This window comes from Tenrec ecaudatus, chromosome 13 (assembly GCF_050624435.1).
Source record: "Tenrec ecaudatus isolate mTenEca1 chromosome 13, mTenEca1.hap1, whole genome shotgun sequence".
NCBI classification, from domain to species: domain Eukaryota; kingdom Metazoa; phylum Chordata; class Mammalia; order Afrosoricida; family Tenrecidae; genus Tenrec; species Tenrec ecaudatus.
In genome coordinates, this window is record NC_134542.1 from 87662481 (window position 1) to 87677077 (window position 14597).

Genomic DNA, 14597 nt, shown 5'->3' on the forward strand with positions numbered 1-14597 from the left:
CCAGCAGTGCATTTGCATTGGGTCAATGTGCGGGCAAGACCTCTCTAAAGGGTTGAAAGATAAGGATGTGACTTGACCCAAGCCATAGGCACCTGGCTCAGGAGGGCTGAAGAAGAACTGACGCATTTGGCTTGTGGTGCAGGTAGAGGACATTGAAATAGCACGGATTACCACAGGACAAGCTCATCTGTCCTGGAAGAGGGACAGCAGGCATGCTCCGTAGAGGCAAGGATGGCAAGACTGCATCTCCCGTACTTTAGACATCAGGAGCGGCCAGTCCCTGGAGAAGGACATCATCCTCGGTCAATAGACTGACGAAGTGGCTGCACCCATGGGGTCCAGCGTGGGACTGATCGTGAGGACAGTGCAGGAAGGGTTTCACTCTGCCATCTACAGGGTCCCTGTGAGTCGACGCTGACTCGATGGCACCCGACAACAGCAAGAAAGGACCACCAGACAAAAGGTTTGGGAAACAGTTGATCCAGGAAACTTTGCTCTGTCATTAGAGAATCATTTTTTAATGACTATTTGTTGCTTTCTAAACAACCGAGCAGGAAAGATGTTGTTGGGGCGAGTTTAAACAAACAGGTGGCCTGCTACCTAGGTGGGTGTATACCTGTAGCCAGGCCGTGCCGGCTGCGGCAGTGAAGGAAGGGCAGACAGACAGGACATGTGTTTAAAAAAAACTACTTTAACAGAAGACTCTAGAACTGAGCGACTTCAGGTCTCACTGAAAATAATCACAGGTAAAGATAATCAGTGAGGCAATATGAGGAGCGAGAGTGGAGATTTAACGTGATCAGGGTCACCAGATAACACAAATCTGGCAAGAGAAGAAGAATGCCGGGCCTGTCGATCTCCTAAGAAGGTGCCGACTAGGTCAGTGGAACACTCACTTACACAAGGAGGGCTTGGGCTCCGCGCCTTGGCTCAGACCCAAGGCGGGAAGACAGACATCTGCTTTCAGAGGGATGGGAAAGGTGAAGGACAGTAAGTACTTATTTCTTAAAGCACATAAAAAAATCAATGGAAAAAGAATGGTCTACCCCAAACGCTCATTTCACAATCAAGAAAACAGTGCACCAGAAAGCATGCCATCCAACAGTCGGGTGCACGCACCCTTCCATGGGTGTCTGAGAGACACCCTCCTGTTCACTCTCTCTGCTAAGTGTGTGCTTCAGGATGAGCAGCGGGACAGCTTCTGAAGGTCTTCTCCCTCCCATGCAGCTGTGGTCCAAGACAAAACAGACCTGCCGAGCAAAAATGAGTCCCGCTCCAGCAGAGTGGGAGCCGGTCTGCACGGAGGAAGAGATATGGAAAAGCCCACTCGCTGGTTACCCTGAAAATACCTATTGTTGAATGAATCGTTTCAAAATGTAAGGGCCCACACGGCAGGAGAATGCAGACACGCATCAGGGAGTCATCGGGGACATCCTGTGTGGACGCCTTTGGTAAAAATGACTTGCATTTGAAGAAATCTTCATCACCCAGGGAACGAATTTCCACATTTGCATCACATTTCCTAGGAGTCTTCGGGTTATGTCAAGCACCTAACTCTCCTGTGCCTTTGACTCAGCGAGCTAGGGAATTCTAATGCTCTCGAACCAACAGAGTGTGCGCCGAGGCGAGGCTGCTGCTTCCTCTTCGTTTATAAGTAACACAAACTGCCTACGGGGAGGAGGACTTCTGTTAATCCCCATGTCAAGCTGCAAATCTTTCATCTATGCCCAAGGTACTATCCTAAAGCTAGCCATCATTAATTCAGCAACCTGGGCACCTTTTCTGTTGCGATGGACTTACATGAGAAAGGTTTTCTTCCAGTTCTTCCACCCTCTCCAAGGCTGCATTCTTGGTTTCGGCATCTTCCAGCAGAGCTCCCACATCAAACACATTGTCCAGGTAAGCCTGAATCTGGACCTGCAGCTTGTCACTCTCTGTGTGTTTCAGCTTCTGAAAACCAAAACGAAACACAGGTGGTGTAAGCATCATCTGTGGAAACGGAACATAACCTCCCCCGCCCTCCCTCCACCAACAGTCTATGATTTTCTGTTTGTTCCAAACACTCTAGACTCTTTCAAGAGAAAGATTAACACATCCTCCTCCTCCTCCTGAAGAAAACCACTAAGTGATTTCTGGAGACAGTACAATCAACTAGACTACCTTCTAGGGTACAACCCCTCCCCAAAATACACACAATTTCTGTCCTACTCCATGTAGGCACATTATAACCGAAAAGATATTAGAGTATGCAAAATCAAGCTAATGGGAAAATGCCTAAAACTGCTTGAAAAAAGAACAGAAGTCATAGGTAACAAAAAACCTGAGGGGGTGGGGGTTTGTATAGTATCAATGAATATGGTGAGTGTTGTCTTTGCCTGCATAATGCTCCCCAGTATACACGTGCATGTAAAGCATAGATACCCAGAGGGGTATATATGCTGCCTGCAGGTGAATGTTAGCACAAGTGACTCATCCTCCATGACTGCAGCCTACATCACTGTACAGCAGGAGCAGTTTAAGGCTCCCCAAGCACTCATCGGAAAGCTTTCCCTTGTTCCTTGCATCCCAGGGCTCAGCATCCATTTGCAACTGTTAGCAAAGCTTTAAGAGGAAGCTCAAAGTAAACTAGATCACGGAACTTTCCCTACATCAGTCAGAATTTGTCCTGGTACAGGCCGAGTGAATGCTTTGATGTGGCTCTTCTAGTCAAAGTGTCTCTGACTGCCACCCAATGAGCTTTTCCTGCATGGGTCTGGGTAAGAAGCTGGGGGAAGACAATGATAGAATTCACCTCCGCGCAACTGTGAACAAGGATTTGCTGGAATGCTCCCCCCTATAGGTATAGAACGAGCCCTGTGGGAAGAAGCAGGACAGGGGACATCACTACCAGCAACAGTCAGGAGGGGGGTGCAGCCTCTGCGCTCGAATCCTTGTTCAGTGAGCCTCCCGGATCCAGAAGTCAGCCGACATCAGACCAGCAGCAGCAAAACCAGGAGTCAGAGCATGAGACAGAGTGGTGGAATTCCCAGCCCATGAAGCAAGTAAAGTTGAGTGCTTCTTTGCAGGAGGCGGGCTTAAGGAGTAGGGTGCCTCTGGGCACTTAATTGGGGGAGCTGAATTTGCCAACCCAAGGAGTTGGAGCTCAGTGCCTTCAGGCTAAGGCTTACTGGAGTGGATTGCCTCTGAGAACTTCATTCAGGGAGCAGTTCGCTGGCAGAGCTTGAGCTGAATGCTTCAAGGGAAGGCCAATAGGGCAGTGACCTGCCTTTGGGCATTTGTTGACAACCCTGATAGAACTTTGCAATTTGTCCTGATGAACAACTGTATCCTCAGCATTCCTCTCGGCCTGTTAGCTTCCTCAAAACACCCTTTAAGAATGAAATACTGTCTGTAAGCTCTGTGTAGCCATGGCAATGAATTATAGAATCTAGAGTTTTTAAAAAGTAGAGACGATTGTTTGAGACAAACACATCACCTGGGGATTGCATGAAAGGAGTGGCCAGAATATCTGACTCAGGAAAGATGTCAGCAAAGCCTTTACTGCTTAAGTCAATGCCCATTTACAGAGATGGGTTACTGTTAATCAGCGAAGCATCTGCACCACTCTGTGCTTGTAATGTCAGTCTTTCAAACACTGTTGCCTATCTGGAACCCAAATCAACAGACCAGGAAGGAAAAAAATACAGAGTTGGAGAAGAATCTTAATTTTTAAATGGAATTTCACTCTACATCAATTCTCGTAAAAGTAAATTTTCTCCCCGGACTAACATGGAATCCTGCAATGTAGTGTGTGCTGAAGAGACCTTTCCAGAGGGGTCAGAACTGAAAAGGCTTCTGAATAAGGGCAGAGGTCAGATGGGAAAATAGAGAAGAGGCTTTACTGGCTATTTTGTAAGATTCTCAATGAGTAACAGGTAGTGACTGATATGTTAGTAACTGCCACTATTACCTGCGGCCTAAAAAACACCTTGAGCTTTTTGACATCACAAAACTGAGTCAAGGCCATTATTAGGAATCCACACATCCATTTTTTGTTCAGATACTGCTATTCTCAGAGCACGTGGGAGAAGCAGCCAGACAAACCTGGGCCTCAGGAGAAACATCAAGCTCTCAATAAGATCGCCCATCAGTGATATTGGTTGAGTTTTCAGCCGAGAAAGCATGGCAGACAGGAAGTGGAGACCACAGACAGCAGCAGCAGCAGACAAACCTGAGGCATGCAATCTTGCCTTTCATTAGCGATCTTCCAAATGCAGCTACCCATTTGGGAGACCGAGGTAAGGGCAAAAGAAAAACTGCCTCAGGGTCCCGGGATGAGGGTGCATCCTCCAGTTACTCAGGTGCAATTATGACTTCCACCCACACCAATTTCCTGCTCTTTGGCTGAAGTCTTTCAGGGAACTGGCCGAACACTTCTGAAAGGGCCCAAGAAAACGAAACAAGATCCCTTTCACCCAAGAACGGAAAGTGGAACTTCTAAAGCCACAACCCCTTTAAGGAGAATTTCCCAGCTACACGAGGAAGTCCCCAAAGTCCATTTCCTCGTGACTTTTGTATGCTCCCAGCATTTACCCATCACTCCACAGCAGTCCTACTTTGACTTTCCCTGCCCGGATGGCGTCCCCAGAGTGACCAAGAACATGAATTTCCCAATAGCCCAGAGGAAGAGCGCACTGAGACTTGCCCCAGAGAAAGCTCACAAGCAGAGGCATGCTGCAGCCAAGCCTGCAAGAGGTTATCTAACTCTGGACTAAAGAGCTGCTGGCAGAAGACATCAGGCAGTCCCACGAGGTCCGCCGGAATCCAGCTCCTCTCATAGACTGCTTCACTCAGACTGGTTCCCAGTAACGTAACTAATGCACAGGCAGTGGGGGGCTGCATTCAGTTATAAGCCCTCTTTCACTATTATGGAAATGTGTCTTGGAAGGTGGACAAAAAAATCAATTCTTAAATTTGAGGGAAAGGTTATAGAGTATTACTCACATCCAGGTATTCATCCAGGCCCAATTTGGTGAATTCATATTGGAGGTGAACTCTGAAATTCATGTCTTCTACTGAATGGACTACAATATTAATAAACTGCATGGAGGCCACCTGAAAGGAAATTGTCAACGAGTTAGATAGATGCCCAAACTCTTTTCTCATTTAAATCACAGTCATGAACTAACTACTTCACCAATTCAGGCCCATGTACCAATGTCTTTTCCTCCATAGCTAGTGCTGCAGAAGATGTAGGGAAACCAGAACCGTCATCCACGGCCGTGGGACATGCAAACAGATAAGGCCGCTGCTGGAAACAGTGAGGTGGGTCCTCACAAAGTTGAACACCGAGCTACCGGGTAATCCAGCAGTTCCACGGCTACGTCTACACGCAAGGTAGCATTTACTCATCATGTCATATTCCTAACAACCCAAAGATCCATCAGCGGACAGATGGATCGACGAATGGAGCAGACCCACACAGCGGAACATGCATGAACTTTGAAAACTGTATGTACACTAAGCGAAAGAAGCAGAGTCACAAAGCCCGTGTACTGTGTGATTCCAATCGTATGAACTATGCAGAAGAGGCAACTCTACAGAGACAGACTGCAGCGCAGGGGGTGACTGGCGGGAAGTGGGTGGGGCTGCTAATGAGGATGGGGTTTCTTACAGGAGAGAGAAAATGTTCTAAAACGGGATCGATCGCAGTGATGGTTGGACAACCTGTGAATAAACTGAAACCATGGTTTGTACACTTATATAAATGGATATAGTGAGCAGTGTGCCAACTGTATCTCAGGAAACCAGTTAGGATGGATGTATGGATTGTGCTAAGAGTTGTACAAGCCCCCACTAAAATGATTTTTAAGAAGGCACACAGGTTTCTCATGTAAAATGTATCAATTATTACAGGCATAATGTAACAAATGTGAAAGCGATTACAGGAAGAACTTGTAAATCACTCACGATCACCTCACAATGTAATCATGTCAACAGAGTCCCTGTGAACCCCACCCACTCAACAGGACAGCAGTAGATAACTCATCTCTATTGCCTCTGAACCAATGAAGATCCACGGAAATTTTGGATTTCCTCTTCTCTGCCCACACCCTGTCAGTAGCTCTGGGGCTGACTACTAGCAGAGCAGAGCCCAACATGTGGTGGACATCGTTTACTATGGTTAAAAGACGCACATCGATTGAGAAACCTGTATTCATTTTCTCTCTCGGAGCCTCCTTATTCTTTTCGCTCCTCCAAACCTAGTTTCTTTAACTTTTGTTCAAGTGACTTTATCAACACAGGGCCTTCTTTGAGTTCATCATACACTGCGTATCTTGTAACATGTATTACTACCCTCGGTTACTAGGGCATTCTGTTGTATTTTACGTTGGGATGGGGGGGGGGGTAGGGGAAGCACTTCAAGTTCTATGGTAAAACAAGCTAAAGAAGATTTTGCCAGTTAATTTTTTTCCTTTGTCCATAAAAAGAATACAGGAAAAAAAACACACATCTTACCCTATCTTAAAGAAATGTGTATTATAGGTTATGAAGAACATGATGTTTGGGAAGTTGAGCAACCTAATTGTATCCCCAAAGGGCAGTTTTATGAAAAGCCTCATTTTCTAGAGGAAAAAAAAAAGTCAGATGTTGGCATCTTTCCACTTCTCTTGATAAAACCGGTCTACCAGCTCTGTTCAGCTCTATGATACGCACTGCTTGCTGGGTAATACATAAGCCCAGCACACAGTACCTAAACCCAAACCCACAGCCAGCAACTTGATTCCAATTCACAGAAACCCTATAGGGCAGTGTAGAATTGCCCCTGTGAATTTCTTTATGGGAACAGAAAGCCTCATCTTTCTCCTGAGGAGCAGCTGGTGGTTTCAAACTGCTGACCTTGTGATTAGCAGTCTAACTTGTAACTACTATGCTACGCTCGCAGGGCTCCTTACAGTCCCTAGCAGTCTCTATGTAAGCTGCTGCAAATGTAGGCACCAATGAAATCAATGAAGAGACAGAAAACATGCTCTGGTTTGTAAACAAACATTTGCATGGTTTATTAGAGACTTCAGGTAGTTATAATTTCAGCTGAAACACAATGGCCAGAGATGTCTGGTGGGTAACATAAGTGAGCCAGGCCATGCGCAAGCCAATGAGAAATGGTGTGGACTGTGGCAAACTGAGGAGCACATCTTCATGGAAAAGGATTAAGAGGCTCCTTGGTTTTTAAAGCAGATACTCTGCTAACAGGAGCTGAAACCCCAGGAAACTCACTGCCACTGGGTCAACTGCAATATATGAAGAGTTTCCGGGACCATAAATCTTTACGGAGCAGAGAGCCTCGTCATTTTCCTGTGGAGTGGATGGGGAGTTGCCATCGCTAAACTTGAGGTTCGCAGGCCAATGCTTAACGCATGGCACCATCAGGGCTGCTCATGTGTTGGCCACAGATATTTTCCTTTTGAAGGAAATGAGAATGCTGTATTTCTCTGTGCAACCTCCAAAGGGCCAACCCTGACACTAAACCCCTAAGTTGGCTTGAGCTGGGCATTACGGGTTGGCAAGTGCAACGCTAGAACAAAGAGCGCCTCTAAGCAACGCAAGGAGCCAGGCACGGAGCTCCAGAGGCTTGCTGCCTGGGCCAACATCAGCCTCACACACTGCAAGAGCGCCTACCTACTAAGAAGTCAATGTGAACGCTGTTCTTGTTTCACACTGTCTTTATCTTTTAAAAATAAATAACACACTGTATGCGGGGGACCCCACAACTTCTTAGAGAGTGTTCTTTCTCGTGAATTTCGGGAGACGTTAGGGGGACTAAGAGGCATATAAAATTGGAGAATCCAATGTGGGGGGGGACTTATCTTTCCCACACAAAAGGGCTATAAGTTTGTAACGCTATGCTTCACAGTTGGCAGTCCCTGGCACAATGAAAGCGAACACGGAATTCGGTATTCTAAGCACTGGCTTGAGGAGACTGCAATTCACAGCTGCTTAGGACATCTGCTTGAGGACTGGGCCCTGAGACTAAGGCCAAGGATGGACCTCCTGCATCTAACAGCTCCCAGAGGAACTATTACCCAACAAAACCAAACAAAAACTCACTGCCATCAAGTCAATTCTGACTCATAGCAACCGTCTATGATAGGGTAAAAGTACCCCTATGGGGTTCCAAGAGTGTAACTCTTTATGGGAGTAGAAAGCTTCATCTTTCTCCCATGCAGTGGCTTGTAGTTTTGAACTGGGGACCTGTGGGTAGCAGCCCAACATGTAACCACTACACAACCAGGGAAGAAAGCATGCAGATCTCAGAAAATTCTTCAAAGTGTCTTCAGACCACAATTAGGATTTAGGTGTATGGATTTAGAAGTCCTGAAAGTCATTTAGCGGTCTTTTAAAATTTTTTAACCTTGGGGAGGCAGTATTGCCATCTAGCCCAAGGAGATCTGCAGTATGGTTATGCTCTCACCAAATTACTAGACCAGGAAAGAAATCTAAGGGGAAAGTCACGGCTGCATGTTAATCTGGGGATGTTGTTGCTGTGCACTGTCGAGTAGATTCCAGCTCCCAACAACCCGAGGACTCAACTCACTGTCCTTGAGTTGATGCCAGTTCCTCGTGACCCGACAGGACAGGGTAGACCTGCCCCTGTGAGCTGCTCAGACTGCAATTCTGGGTGGGACAGAAAACCCTGGCTTTCTCACTAGGGGCGGCTCATGGTTTCAAACTGCTGACCTTGAGGTTAGCAGTCCAACACGCAACCACTACACCACTGAGGCTCCTAACAACCCTACAGGACACAGCAAAACTGTCTCACAGAATTTTTTAGGCTGTCACCTTTGTGAGAGGAGCCCTGGTGGAGCAGGGGTTAAGTGTCACCTGCTTGTTAAAAGGTCAGCGGCAGGAACCCACCCGTTGCTTGGTTGGGGAAGAGACGTGGCAATCTGCTCACTCCCCTGAAGATCTATGAAGATGTACGTCGAGTCTTGGAAAGAAAGCCTATGGGACAGATCTGTTCGGTCCAGCGTCACTGCGAGCTGGCAATGACTCGGCAGCAATGGCTGTTGGCTGGGGACTATTTGCAGGGCTGGGAGCAGACTGCCCACCAGAACCTGCCTCGCATGGAAGCACCAGGCTGACGCAACCTTTCCGTTAGCAGCTTCACCGTTGCGCCACCAGGGCTGCCTCAGTTTGGTGCACCTACTGCCAGTTCTCTGTCGTCGGGAGGAGGGTGCGGCTGGGGCCTCTAGGAGGTGTGTGGTGAGGCTCTCGGTTCTACCCTAAGGGTGGCCTGTGCGGCACCCTCATCAGCTAACACGACTACTGCAGGCTATGTGCCAGGAAATGCGCCCCTGTGGCCCTCCTTTTCCTTTCCCAACTTTCATCCATGACAAACACACACTACTTCTAGACTTGACTGTGCAGTAAGAATACAAGGAATAAAAAGGAAAATAAATGCCATAAGGGGAAACACAGATTCAGAAAGCCTGTCTAGATTCGATCTATAGCATATAATATTCAATTTCCTGTCCTCTGTAACTCTCTCTCTCTCTCTCTCTCTCTCTCTCTCTCTCTCGCTCTCTCTCTCAGACCTAGAGGGGTGAGGAAAAAACTGCTGAGTTTGCTATGTTGAATGTAACACTGAAACAACTCACCATAAAATCTATGTTATTGTCTTCATTCCTGAAATGTTCCATCAGCTTCTCAAAGCGCTGCTTTTCAACGCAAACCTGCAACACACAATTCATCGGGCACGTGGAATTCCAAACATAAGCATTCCAAGATTAGATGCAGAAACATCGGCGTTAATAATTACTTCCAGAGTACCTTCTTGCTCCCCGCCTCACACACTATTTACTTCTTTTCTAAGCTACTTAACTCACAAATAGCAACGTGGGCCAAAATGGATCCCGGGTCTCTTTTGCATCTTCTTCATCTTGAAATCTATCGCAAAAGTCCTTTTCTTTCATTGGTTACCTCTGCAGACGCACCGATCTTTCAGCACACACTCGGAATCCCAGAAGGCAGGCAATGGCAAAAACAACCCATTTCCTTCTTACGGGTATACTTTTAAAACAGACATGCTGAGCATTTTAAATAACTGAGTATTTTAATTGCTAGAAAGGCAAGTTCAAAATTTCTACATTCGGTCAAACTGAATCAAATACTTTCAGTGCAGAAATTACAACACGGGCGTGAATGAGCCGCTGTGGAAAGTTATTTCAAACAGAGATTTGCAGTTACTCGTAATATCCCCCAATGCTGAAGCACACATTCAGCTCAAAGTAATGACCCGATTAAATTGGTGACATAAATAGAAACAGTATTGGGAACTTCCAAGCTCCGGGAGATCTGCATGTATGTAAAGTTAAACACATGGAATTAGAAGCCCGAGTCAGAAGAAGAAGGCACATAGTGGTGACGGCTGTACACTACGAGGGGCGTATTCAGTGCCACTGAATGCACCGGTAAAGATACCACCGTGGCACTGGGGGCTTCGAGGACAGAGCGGTATCAAGCAGTCCGCTCACTGTCGTCGAGTCGATTCCGACTCCTGGTGATCCCGTAGGGCAGAGCAGAACTGCCACCGATGGTCCTTGCATGTCTGCACGGAAGCGAGCCGACTGCCCCACGTTCCTCGGGAGGGGTGGGCTCGAGCTGCCAAGCCCAACATGCCTGTGGAAGTTCACGGGCAAAATGTAAGGGATAAACTTTAATTCTAGCAATGCCCTTCCACAGAACAAAGTCGTACTCCCACAGGCTTATTCCTCCATTCAGCCTCCAGTGAGGTGTTTCTGAGCACCCACGGACGGACGGCAACCGCGGTTGGGAAGACAACGCTCTGGTTTCCCACCGCAGACTGCCGCATCCCATTTGTGATCTTAGGGACACTCATGCTGATCCCGAAGAATTCTCCTCAGGGGGTACTTCATAATGCTATGATGTATTTCAGTCCTGTTACATAACGCCATTGAATTGCATGTTAAGTGAGCACATATATTTTTGGTGAGGGGACAGTCCCACGAAGGAATTCTGTTTTGTTTGCTGCTATATTCTTAACACCTAGAATGATGCGTAGTGCAACTTCTAAGTTCTCCATAATAGTGGTGTTGTCCTGTCAAAATATACTTGACAACACTCTCCCCATCATGCTTGAGGGTGCAACAAGACGCAGTAGAGCACTGAAGGTGAGCACCCAGAACCCCCCAGTATGCCTAACTCAGCGGCTGAGAGGGTTAAGGGAACAGCACCCTTGTAGTGTTACAGCAACTTCCTTTTGTTCAAAAGCTGTAGATCCGAGTTCAATGTAGTCCAATGACAACGCCCTACTTCTTTAGATATTTTTGGATAAAAAAGTTAGTGGAGATGCAGAGGAGCACAAAGGGCCAGTGCAGCGGAAGGGGAGGAGGCTCAGGAGAGTCTCTAGGAGATTCTAAAGAGTAGTCTTACAACAATGCACGCTCCCTGCCCCCAGTGAGTCTGAGGGTATCGGCCAAGGTCAGCTAGGAAGTCAGGGCCACCATTCTGATGCTTCATCAAGGCCAAGACTACAAGTATCAGGAGACACTGTATCTTAATTCCTGTCCCAGCCGGGCCCTTGGCACCAATCTTTCTTTTTTAACATTTTATTAGGAGCTCATACAACTCTTATCACAATCCATACATACATCAGTTGTGTAAAGCACATTTGCACATTCATTGCCCTCGTCATTCTCAAAACATTTGCTCTCCACCCAAGCACATAGCATCAGCTCATTTTATCCCCTCCCCCTCCCTCATGAACCCTTGATAATTTAAAAATTATTATTTTGGCATTTCTTGACCTGTCCGACGTCTCCCTTCACTCGCTTTTCTGTTGTTCGTCCCCCAAGGAGGAGGTCACATGTAGATCCTTGTAATCGGTTCCCCCTTTCCAACCCACCCTCTGTATACCCTCCCAGTATTGCCACTCACACCACTCATAATCCGCCCTGGATTCCCTGTGTTCCTATCTGTACCAGTGTACATCCTCTGGTCTAGCCAGATTTATAAGGTAGAATTGGGATCATGATGGGGAGGAAGGGGGAAGGAAGCATTTAGGAACTAGAGGAAAGTTGTATTTTTCATCGTTGCTACATCACACCCTGACTGGCTCGTTTCCTCTAAGACCCTTCTGTAAGAGGATGTCCAGTGCCTACAAATGGGTTTTTGGTCTCCACTCCGCACTCCCCCCTCATTCACAATGATATGATATTTTGTTCTGATGATGCCTGATACCTGATCCCTTAGACACCTCATGATCACACAGGCTGGTGTGCTTCTTCCATGTGGGCTTTGTTGCTTCTGAGCTAGATAGCCACTTGTTTACCTTCAAGCCTGTAAGACCCCAGATGCTCTATCTTTTGATAGCCGGGCACCATCAGCTTTCTTCACCACATTTGCTTATTCACCTGGCACCAATATTTTAGAGTCTCCTCTAGAGACTCTCATTCAGAGAGTGACCCCATAGGGCAGAAAACTGCTCCACAGTGTTGTTTTGTTTCCCAAGTCTAACTCATCATAGAACAGAACCTAGATTCAGGTGGAGTTCAGGAGCTCAGGTGGAGCTGTCTGGCTGTTTCCGGCATGGTGTCTCCTCAGTCATTGTCCACAGTACTCTGAGAGGCTGGGAGCACACGCGGGCGCAGCCTCAAGGCTGCACTTCATCCCTGATGTTGGGGAAAAGGAGTGAACATGATGGGGCAGAGCCCTGTACTACACGATGCCACCTGGACAGAGTGTGGGGAGAGTGACCTCCCAGGGGAATCTGAGTCTGTGAATCTTTAGAAGAGCAGACAGCTTCAGCTTTCTCCTGCAGTGTAGCTGGTGGGTTTGAACCGCCAACCTTATGGTTTGCAGCCCAACTTAACCCACTGTGCGGAATGACTCAACAGGTGGAAGTATAGAAGAGTACCTGGGTGGCTCAAAAAAGTTAACGTGTTCAGCTGTCAACTAAAAGGTTGGAGCTGCAAGTCCACCCAGAGTTGCCCTGGAAACAAAGCCTGGTGATCTTCTTCCAAAATCAGCCACTGAAGACTTTAATGGAGCAGACCTATCCAAACACATGCGGGTAGTTAAAGGACAGAGTTCGCTAAACAGCCATTGGATTACTCATAGAGAACAGACAGGTTTCTGGGAACAAAAGCTTCATTGAAGGAATGGTGAGAGTGTTCAGGCCAGCTCCTTCTCCACGGACATCTGTCACATTGTGTTTGAAGGGACGCGTTGGGAAACCGCTGCATTGGAGTGAGAAGGCTCTCTGTGAGAAACTCTCATATAGAAATGTGTTTCTTAGGAACGTGGTTACTGCCAGTTGTTTGGAGAGGTGGCAGTAGCAGAGGAGTAAGGAAGAGAAGGCTCCTTGGATATGGGGGCAGGTGGGAGACAGATTGGTGCTGGCCTTTCTCCTCCGGTAACAATTCCGGTCTTGGAATTCCACAGGGGTAGCTATAAGTCAGCACTGACTCAGTGGCAGGGAGGGAACCACTAGGTATTCACTGATAGAGAAGTGGCAACTATTGTCAATGAAAAGTGATGGTAACTACCAGTGCCAGCAGAGGAACGTCTAAAACCAACACACACCTGGGATCCAAATTGAATCGTCCTGAACAAGAACAACTCTGGATGGCGCCAGGAACTTGTGTTTTTTGAAAGTACTCAAAAAAACTCAAAGACCGGGGAAACTTTTCTCGACAACGATACATTGGACAAGGGACTAATATCAAATATCTACAGAAAACTGCAGTACCTCAACAAGAACAAGATGAATAATTCAATTAAAAATAGGCAGAGGATGTGAACAGGGAGTTCACCAAGGAAGACATCCAGGTGGCCAACAAACATAAAGAAATGCTTGCTATCACTAATCATCAGAGAGAGACAAATCAAAAGGGTGATTACCATCTTGCACTGGCAGTGACGGCAATGTTCAAACACAACCAGGAAGTACCTGCAGACACTATGGAGAGCGATCTGGCCCTTCCCCAAACAACTCGGACTAGAAAAATGGGTTTGATAGGACCGGGGAAAGCGCAAGCTCATTAGATCTGGTTAACAACAAAAAAAGAGATGCTGCCAAATTTGGAATATGCAACACTGGATCGAAATCATTCCCAAAAATCATGGTACTGGTGCAGCAAAAAGACCCCGCCGTTCTAAAAGCCTTGGCTATATGGGTTTCTTTAGAAATCCTTCATTCTGTCAACAGACAAATCCATGTTGAGAACATGTGGACTATGAAACACAGAAATACCTTTCATCTTCAAAAGTAATGATTTAAATAGCTGCTAATTTACAGCTGCTCTGAATTTAGTTCAAGGGCCCAAATTCGTGGTACAGTATGTCACCCATGCAGAGGCCAGCTGAGGAAAACCCTGAAAGGTGACCTGGCTGATCATGCTCCCTGTCCACCGAACGAACCAGAAAGGGTCCGTTGCCTCGGGTCCGTGTCACCAGTACTGGTGCAGCTTCTATGTGAAGATTTACACCGCTTGCTGCCCATCTCAACGAGAAAGTACAGGGTGGCATTTGCTGACATTGTTCCACAGGAACCAGATGGGGCTCCGGAACCCCCTTTATTTCTGCGAACCAGATTC

The 14597-nt window shown here is 46.9% G+C and overlaps 1 protein-coding gene across 7 annotated transcripts in view; it reads right to left on the reverse strand.

The window, feature by feature from the left end:
- FMNL2 (formin like 2) overlaps positions 1-14597 on the reverse strand; it is a 336609-nt gene that overhangs the window by 28115 nt on the left and 293897 nt on the right. For all 7 annotated transcript variants that reach the window (XM_075529752.1, XM_075529754.1, XM_075529753.1 and 4 more), the window contains 3 exons: positions 9639-9713; positions 4984-5094; positions 1801-1950 (listed from right to left, as the gene is read on the reverse strand). In XM_075529752.1, coding sequence (XP_075385867.1) covers positions 1801-1950; positions 4984-5094; positions 9639-9713 — 336 coding nt within the window. The remainder of the gene's footprint in view (positions 1-1800; positions 1951-4983; positions 5095-9638; positions 9714-14597) is intronic.